The sequence below is a fragment of the Sinocyclocheilus rhinocerous genome, unplaced genomic scaffold (assembly GCF_001515625.1).
Source record: "Sinocyclocheilus rhinocerous isolate Xijiao unplaced genomic scaffold, SAMN03320098_v1.1 scaffold3283, whole genome shotgun sequence".
Classification (NCBI taxonomy): Eukaryota; Metazoa; Chordata; class Actinopteri; order Cypriniformes; family Cyprinidae; genus Sinocyclocheilus; species Sinocyclocheilus rhinocerous.
This window is the reverse complement of record NW_015650698.1, coordinates 250,944-260,706: the sequence shown is the minus strand read 5'-3', so window position 1 is coordinate 260,706 and position 9,763 is coordinate 250,944. Positions and strand designations below refer to the sequence as shown.

Sequence of the window (9,763 nt, the reverse complement as noted above, 5' to 3'; positions counted from 1 at the left end):
GCTCTTCCAGAAGAGGAAGAAGACCATCCGCTTGTTCTGGAGTGAAGTCCGGCCCGCCGACTGGATCTACCGCAACCACAAACGCAGCCAAGAGTTGCTCTGGTCCAGACTTGAACCTGTCAAACTTGACACGGCTAAACTTGAACACCTGTTTGAAAGCAAATCCAAAGAGATGCCCGTGACTAAGGTGAGCAGAAACACCGTCACAGTATAATCAAAGCTCAAGTTTTGCTCAAGTCAAATGAAGTTTTGCTCTGGGGTCTTTTTTGACTGCACAAAAAACAAATGACTCTTATAAGCGATGCTTCAATGAATTGCTTTAAAAACAATTAATTCATACATTTTTGTTTTGAACCAACACAAATGAATTTACTGAATCCAGCTGTTGAACTAACATCTGACTCTTATAAGCGATGAATTAATGAATTGCTCGAAAGAAAGAGAGAATGAATTCATGCATTATTAGTTTGAATCAGTCACAAATTAACTCACTGAATCCAGCTATTGAACAAACATCTAAACATCTGCTTAAATAATTTGCTCAAAAAATGAATCAATTTGTGATTTATTGGGTTGAACCAATGACTCTTATAAGCAGTGCATTAATGAATTGCTCAGAAAAATGAATGAATTGTCAGACTGCCATTTGTTGCGCTGATGATTGTATTTGTGTGTCGAACAGAAAACAGCAGCGGATGGGAAGCGGCAGGAGATCATCATTCTGGACTCCAAACGCAGCAACTCCATCAACATCGGTCTGACGGTTCTTCCACCGCCACGCACCATCAAAACTGCCATACTGAGCTTTGACGAGTATGCGCTCAACAAAGAGGGCATTGAGGTGCAGAAACACACACATCTATTAGATTCCACATTTCAGAATGTTACAGTTTGCCATTTTAGAATGTTACATTTTGCCTTAGAATGTTACATTTTTGCCATTTTAGAATGTTACATTTTGCCTTAGAAAATGTTACATTTTGCCTTAGAATGCTAGATTTTGCCATAGAATGTTACATTTTCCCCATTTTAGAATGTTACATTTTCCCCATTTTAGAATGTTACATTTAGCCTTAGAATGTTACATTTTCCCCATTTTAGAATGTTACATTTTGCTTTAGAATGTTACATTTAGCCTTAGAATGTCACATTTTTGCCATTTTGGAATATTACAATGTTTTTCTCTCTGCTGTAGAAAATCCTGACGATGATTCCCACAGAGGAAGAGACGCAGAAGATCCAGGAGGCTCAGCTGGCGAATCCTGACATTCCGCTGGGCAGCGCGGAGCAGTTCCTGCTGACACTGTCATTGCTCAGAAAAATGAATGAATTGTCAGACTGCCATTTGTTGCGCTGATGATTGTATTTGTGTGTCGACCAGAAAACAGCAGCGGATGGGAAGCGGCAGGAGATCATCATTCTGGACTCCAAACGCAGCAACTCCATCAACATCGGTCTGACGGTTCTTCCACCGCCACGCACCATCAAAACTGCCATACTGAGCTTTGACGAGTATGCGCTCAACAAAGAGGGCATTGAGGTGCAGAAACACACACATCTATTAGATTCCACATTTCAGAATGTTACAGTTTGCCATTTTAGAATGTTACATTTTGCCTTAGAATGTTACATTTTTGCCATTTTAGAATGTTACATTTTGCCTTAGAATGCTAGATTTTTCCCATTTTAGAATGTTACAGTTTTGCCATTTTAGAATGTTGCATTTTGCCTTAGAATGCTAGATTTTGCCTTAGAATGCTAGATTTTGCCTTAGAATGCTAGATTTTGCCTTAGAATGCTAGATTTTGCCTTAGAATGCTAGATTTTGCCTTAGAATGCTAGATTTTGCCATAGAATGTTACATTTTGCCTTAGAATGCTAGATTTTGCCATAGAATGTTACATTTTGCCTTAGAATGCTAGATTTCATTTTAGAATGTTACATTTTCCCCATTTTAGAATGTTACATTTTGCTTTAGAATGTCACATTTTTGCCATTTTGGAATATTACAATGTTTTTCTCTCTGCTGTAGAAAATCCTGACGATGATTCCCACAGAGGAAGAGACGCAGAAGATCCAGGAGGCTCAGCTGGCGAATCCTGACATTCCGCTGGGCAGCGCGGAGCAGTTCCTGCTGACACTGTCCTCCATCAGCGAGCTCTCAGCGCGCCTGCAACTCTGGGCCTTCAAACTGGACTATGAAGCCACCGAGAAGGTGAGTGAGCGCTTGAGTCTCTAACGCTCACCAGAGCTGCATTTATTTGATCAAATATACAGTAAAAACAGTGAAATGTTAAATATCTGTTTTCTATGTGAATATCTGTTAAACTGTAATTTATTTCTGTGATGCGCAGCTGTATTTTCAGCATCATTACTCCAGTCTTCAGTGTCACATGATCTTCAGAAATCATTCTAATATGCTGATTTGCTGCTCAAGAAACATTTCTGAGTATTATCAATGTTGAAAACAGTTGTGCTGCACAATATTTTGTGAAAACAGTGATTCATTTTATTTTTCAGGATTCACAGATGAATAGAAAGTTCAAAAGAGCAACATTTATTTGAAATAGAAATCTTTTGTAACATTATAAATGAGTTTACTGGCACTTTTAATCAATTTAATGCATCATTAATAACCCTTTTTAACAGCATTGTATCTGTCAGTACACACAACTGTGTTTTTCAATATATTTAAAAATTGACAAAATTAATTAATTAAAGTTAAATGCAGGGTTATTATAGTTAACTAAAACTAAAACCATAAAAATATATTTTTGTTACTTAAAATAAAATCAATTTGAACTTGAATAAAATATTTTTTAAAAACATTGAACTTTTTAATTTTCACTTTTAAATAAATGTTTTAATTTTATTTTAGCTAGTTGGCAAGGAAACATTCCTCAGTTAGTTTAACTTGATTTACTAAAATAAATAAAACTGAAATAAAAATTAATAAAAACTTTAAAACTAAAAAATTACAAAAGCATGCTACAAAATGACTAAAACTTTAACTAAATTTTACATTAAAACAAAATATAAAAAAAATAAAATTCAAAATATTAATAGAAACTATAGTAGTGTAATAAATTACACTGATTACACATATAAGACGTATGAAGAGCACGGCATGATCAAACACACAGATCAATGTTTTGAAAGTCCTACAGTGTTACACTTACATCAGTACTAATATAAGTCTCCGCTGACGTGACGTTTACACGCTCTCTTTACCTGCAGCGGTGAAACTGTTCGTGAAGACGGTCAGAGGCCTTTAAACACAGAACATTCCCATCTCTCTCTCTCTCTCTGTGAAGTTTCCAGCATTCCTCAGGTTGTCGTGTTTTATCTTTCCTCTGACGCAGGAGATGTTTTCAGTCGTCCTGATGGAGGGGAACATCGTGTGCTACAAACAAAAGACTCAATAACCAGAAACACATTTGTTTTCTCCTCCATCTAAGATCCTGAAGACACCGGGAATGTGGTTTTTCACAGATCTGTACCTGCTGTAATTCATCTGCTGAAGATGCTGCTTCATCTTTCAAGCTCCGTCAAAAAAGCACCAGGCATTTAATAGGTTAATTAATCATCAGGTTATTGTAGTTAACTAAAACTAAAATCATAAAAAAAAAAAAATGTTTTATTTAAAATAAAAGTTAACTGAAATAAAAAACAATTTTTAAATTTAAATAAATAAATAAATAAACAAATGTTAACATTTAAATAAAAATTTATAAAAGCTATATAGACATTAAAAAACATAAATAATAAAAATGACAAAAACACACAATAAAAAAATTACTAAACTTTAACTGAAAAGCATAAAAATTTTCATTTCTTAAAATATACTTTATCTGAAATGAAATATTAAAAAAATTATTTCAACAATCTTATTTAATTTCAACTAGTTGCCAAGGAAACATTTCTCATTTTTGATGTACTACAAATAACTAAAACTAAAATAATGTTAATAAAAACTATATAGACAAAAAATAATAAAAATGACAAAAACATACAAGATGACTAAAAATGTAAGTAAAATAAAAAAAGTATAGAAACCTTCATTACTTGAAATAAACTTTATATGAAATAAAATTTAAATTCCATTTAGTTTAACTTGATATACTATATAATTATAACTAAAACTGAAAAAATTTAAATAAAATAAAAACCACATAGACATATTACAAAAAAAAAAAAACACAATCTAGTAAAAATGACAAAACACATAACAAAACTAACAGAAAATCTAAATATAAAAACTGATTCAAACTTTTAATAAAACTAATAGAAGCTCTAAATGACGGCGTTAATCGTGCAGTGTTTCCGGTTTGACAGGAAGTGGCCGAGCCGCTACAGGACCTGAAGGAGGGCATGGATCAGCTGGAGAAGAACAAAACGCTGCGCTTCATCTTATCGACTCTGCTGGCGATTGGAAACCTCCTGAACGGCTCCAACGTGAGATTTCAGCACGACACGCACTGAAATGTGTTATTGATTTACTCAGTCTGTGCTTTATAGACAGTGATTGTTTGCGCAGGCCAAAGGCTTCGATCTGACATATCTGGAGAAGGTTCCTGAAGTGAAGGACACGGTTCATAAGCAGTCTCTCCTGCATCACGTCTGCAGTATCGTGGTGGAGAACTTCCCCGACGGCACAGACCTGTACTCTGAGATCGGCGCCGTCACGCGCTCCGCTAAGGTAACACACGCACCGCACACGCGTGTTCTGATGCTCCGTGTTCTGATGCTGCTGTGCATGAACGTGTTTAGAGAGACAGCTGTGAAGTGCAGGGTTATTAGCGCTAACTAAAACTGCAACCATTAAAAAAAATTGTGTTGTTTGAAATAAAATAAACGTTAACTGAAATAAAATAATATATACAAAAACTTAAACGTTCATAAAATACATTTACATTTGTTGATTTAGCAGATGCTTTTATCCAAAGCGACTTATGAATTAAGAATAAAAATGTATTAAATAAAATAAAAAGTTATCAAATAAAAATGGAAATTAATAAAAAACTATTTAGACATATTTTTAAAAAATTAATAAAAATTAATAAAAAACGAGGAATAAAAATGAAAAAAAAAAAGATTAAAAAATGAATACAAATGAGGAAAAAACTTGCAAATGTGGAATAAAAATATATTAAATTAAATACAAATTAATAAAATGAAAATAAAAAGCAATAATAAAACTGTATAAACATATATTCGCCATCGAATGTTACATTTTGCCTTAGAATGTTACATTTCTGCTATTTTGGAATGTTACAATCTAAAAAAATCTAACACACATGAAAAGAACTTGCAAAAACGGAATGAAAAATTATTAAATTAAATAAAAATTACTAAAAACTATATAGACCTAGAAAAAAAAAAAAGACAAAAACACGTACTAAAACTTGAATTAAAAAAAATAATAATAATAAAAAAATATATATCTATAAAGAGCTAAATCAAAATATTACTAACTGTAATAATAAAGTATAACAGTACATGAATGCAGCTGAAGTAACGCCGGTCCGCAGGTGGACTTCGACCAGCTGCAGGAGACTCTGACTCAGATGGAGTGGCGCTGCAAAGCATCATGGGACCACCTGAAAGTCATCGCAAAGCACGAGATGAAGCCGGCGCTGAAGCAGAAGATGTCAGACTTCCTGAAGGACTGCGCCGAGAGAATCATCATCCTCAAAACTGTCCACCGCAGGATCATGAACAGGTGAAGAGTGAGCGCTCCCACTGTTACACTTACAAACATCTGTTACATTTGATCCGTGTGTTAAATGACACGAGTGCTGGTTTTAATCGTGTTGTTTGTGTGGCAGGTTTCACTGGTTTCTGCTGTTCCTGGGTCAGCCGGCGTACAGCGTCCGTGAGATCAGCGTGACTCGGTTCAGTAAGCTCCTCAGCGAGTTCGCTCTGGAGTACCGCACCACTCGCGAGCGCGTCCTGCAGCAGAGACAGAAGCGCGCCGATCACAGAGAGAGGAACAAGACGCGAGGGAAGATGATCACAGACCTCAGCACACAGGTGAGATCCACACGCATGCACACAAATACACTGTGGGTTTTATTAGGATTCTTTGCTTTTTACTATGATTTAGTTTTATTCTACATTTTTACTTTTATTCATTTTAGTAAGTGTTTTATTTTGATTGTTTTTACATTTTTTTTATTTGACATTTTTATGGGTTTAATAATTAACGCTTAATATTTTATTTTGATTGTTTTTATTTTTAAAAGATTTATTTTACATTTTTATGATTTAGATTTTTTAGTATTTTATTTTGATTGATTTGTAATGGTTTTAATTTTAATTTGTTTTAGTAGATATTTTATTTTGATTGTTTTTGTTTTTAAATGATTTATTTTTTTATTTTACATTATTATAATTTTAATACATTTTTATTATTATATTTTAATTGTTTATTTTAAAATGTTTTATTTTTCATTTTTATGATTTTAATAGATTGTTTTATTTTTATTGATTTTATTTTAAAATGATTCATTTTTATTTTACATTTTCTATGATTTTAATATTTTTTTAGTATTTTATTTTGTTTGTGTTTCAAAGTTTTTTTTTTTTACACTTGTATGATTTAAATTTTGAGTGATTTTAAAATGATTTATTTGTATGATTTTTGTATGAATTTACATTTTGTGATTTAAATACATTTAAATACATCTTAATTTTTATGATTTTAATTAATGTTTAATAAATATTCTTTTTGATTGTTTTTATTTTAAAATAATTTCTTTTAATTTATAAATTTTTATGATGGCAAAACCCTATCCTAAACTAACCCACCCTTTCACTTTTCAGATCAGAACCGTGTTTTCTTTCGTGTGTTAAATGCACAAGCAGCGATCCTGATGCGACAGTGTAAAGAGGAACATGATCGCTGCGTAACAGCTCAAATGTGTTTTCACACTTTTAATGCCAGTTAGTGTTAATGTTCCCTGCAGGCCTGAAGAATCGCTCAGGGATTCGTCCAGTAAGCCGTGATTATATATTTGAACATGTGCAGCGTTTATTCTGGCCTCTTCTGCTCGTCGTTCACTCACCGCTCCATTCACATCTTCACAGTTTGACAGTTTCTCAGTGCTTTTTAATGGTGGAGACACTGTGTGCTGAAATCCCAAATGAGATATGGCTTAACCTAACTTCACTTGAGCGAGTTTACAGCTGTTTAAAGACTGAAATAACAATCACGAGTCGTCGCACGGAGAAACAGCGCCATCTTTTGGAGCAGATCTTTTGGATTCTGATGAGAGGAGAAAAGGGCATGAAGTGTTCTGAATCCCCTCAGTGTGCTTTGAGAGGTCACATACAGGACCTTATTGAGAGCAGTCTGTGTTGTGAGGGCATGGCTGTTTTAATTATTCTCTAATGAGTCTGATTGTTCACTTTATTTTATCTCATAACACTGCTGTGATTTTATTCTCGCACCGAGAATCAACGGGACTAGAGTTTTTATCATTCAGTGATGTGGGCGGAGCTATAGTTATTATTCAGTGATGTGGGCGGAGCTAGAGTTGTTATCATTTAGTGATGTGGACAGAGTTAGACCAGAGTTGTTGTTATTATTCAGTGATGAGGGTGGAGCTAGAGTTATTATTGCAGTTATTATTTCTACAGTTATTATTCAGTGATATGGGTGGGACTAGAGTTGTTATTGTTTAGTGAGGTGGGCAGAGTTTAAGTTATTATTCAGTGATGTGGACAGAGCTAGAGATGTTATTATTCAGTGATGTGGGCGGGACCAGAGTTGTTGTTATTCAGTGATGTGGGCGGAGTTTGAGTTATTATTCAGTGATGTGGGTGGAGCTAGATATGTTATTATTCAGTGATGTGGACGGGACCAGAGTTGTTGTTATTCAGTGATGTGGGCGGAGTTAGAGTTATTATTCAGTGATGTGGGCGGAGCTAGAGTTATTATTCAGTGATGTGGGTGGAGCTAGATATGTTATTATTCAGTGATGTGGACGGGACCAGAGTTGTTGTTATTCAGTGATGTGGGCGGAGTTAGAGTTATTATTCAGTGATGTGGACGGAGCTAGAGATGTTATTATTCAGTGATGTGGGCGGGACCAGAGTTGTTGTTATTCAGTGATGTGGGCGGAGTTAGAGTTATTATTCAGTGATGTGGGTGGAGCTAGAGTTGTTAATATTTTTGAGTTATACAGTGATGTGGGCGGAGCAAGAGTTGTGATTATTCGGGGCTGTGGGCGGGACTAGATTGATGAACATTCATAAATCTGCTGGTATAATAATCAGTAACACACTACTTGAGTCTGTAGGCGGTCTGCTGATGGTTGATTTCTCTTTTTCTCACCACAGACGGATGATGAAGAGGACAGTGAGGTATGAGGGTGTGCGTTTGTTCTGCTCTCTGTCTGACGAATATCAACCCTTCATGTTTTAATGGCTTGTTAAAGCTCACAGCGTCACTAATCGTGTATCAGTGTATAACCCTGTTCAGATCTGCACTTGTGCTCTCAGGTGTGGCATTTCTAACCTGAAATTGCTCAGCTGTGTTTTTGTCATGATTTGGATGGTGTGTATGTGTGTGTTTTAGTCCCCTCAAAATTTTTCAGTAATTTAACAACACATTCATGGTTCTCTGATGTTGTTTAATGGTCACATTGATTGCAGGTAAACAAATAAAATATTTTAATATTAAATACTAAAAATTGTACAAAAATTTAGTAAGTGTTTTACTTTTTTCTTTATTTTTGAATTATTTCTTAATTTTAATTTTTATAATTTATTTAATTAAAGTTAGTATTTTTTTTCAAATAATATGTTTTAAGTATTTATTTTTATGATTTTATTGTTTTATTTTGATTGTTTTTATTTTAACATTATTATTTAAATTTTACTTTGGTACTTTTAATTATTTAAAGTTATTTAAAAATTATTAAAATAAGTTTTATTTAAATTTACTGAAGTGTTTTAACATTATTTATTTTTATTTTTGTTTTTATGATTTATTCAAATTTTAGTGAGTGTTATATTTTGATATTTTTATTTTAAAATTATTCATTTATTTTAATTTTACATTTTTATGATGTATTTAGATTTTAGTGTTTATTTTGATTGTTTATTTTCAAATATTAATATATTTTATTTTACATTTTTGTATATATTTAAATTTGTAGCTTTTTTATTTTGTTTTTACATTTTTACATATTATGTTTTTTATTAACATGTTTATGATTTTTTTTACATTTACATTTTTATGATGTATTTAGATTTGAGTGTTTATTTTGATTGTTTTTATTTTCAAATATTCATTTATTTTAATTTTACACTTTTGTATATATTTAAAATGTAACTTTTTTATTTTTATTGTTTTTACATTTTTACATATTATGAATATATATTTTTATGATTTATGAACTGTCACCTCATGAACCCCAGTTTGGTAAACCCTGTTCTACATTACTAGAAAAAACCAGCAGCTCAGATCATCTCTAACTGTGTTCCTGTATAATCAGTGTCTAGTTTGTGATGGTCTGTGTGTGTGTGTGTGCAGGTGGGTCGTGTGTGTGTGAGCAGTGGCGGCAGCAGCAGTACCGCTCCCGCTGTCGGGCCGCAGACAGAGCCGCAGGGTTTATGTCACGCTAAGGACGCAGCTGAACACGAGCAGATGAAGGCCGTGCTGAAGAGTAGCCTGCAGAGAGGAGACAGCGACAGCACCAGCACCAGCACAAGCACCAGCACCGGGATGACGGGCCTGAGGACGCGCACACGCACA

At 33.7% G+C, this 9,763-nt stretch overlaps 1 protein-coding gene across 1 annotated transcript in view; it reads left to right on the top strand.

Annotated features, from left to right (window-relative positions):
* fhod3a (formin homology 2 domain containing 3a) overlaps positions 1-9,763 on the top strand; it is a 55,842-nt gene that overhangs the window by 42,720 nt on the left and 3,359 nt on the right. Inside the window, exons 17-25 of the mRNA XM_016517496.1 lie at positions 1-187; positions 683-841; positions 2,033-2,215; positions 4,336-4,455; positions 4,538-4,699; positions 5,532-5,722; positions 5,829-6,033; positions 8,344-8,367; positions 9,542-9,763. The exon at positions 9,542-9,763 is cut by the window's right edge and continues 1 nt beyond it. Of these exons, the coding sequence (XP_016372982.1) occupies positions 1-187; positions 683-841; positions 2,033-2,215; positions 4,336-4,455; positions 4,538-4,699; positions 5,532-5,722; positions 5,829-6,033; positions 8,344-8,367; positions 9,542-9,763 (1,453 nt within the window). The remainder of the gene's footprint in view (positions 188-682; positions 842-2,032; positions 2,216-4,335; positions 4,456-4,537; positions 4,700-5,531; positions 5,723-5,828; positions 6,034-8,343; positions 8,368-9,541) is intronic.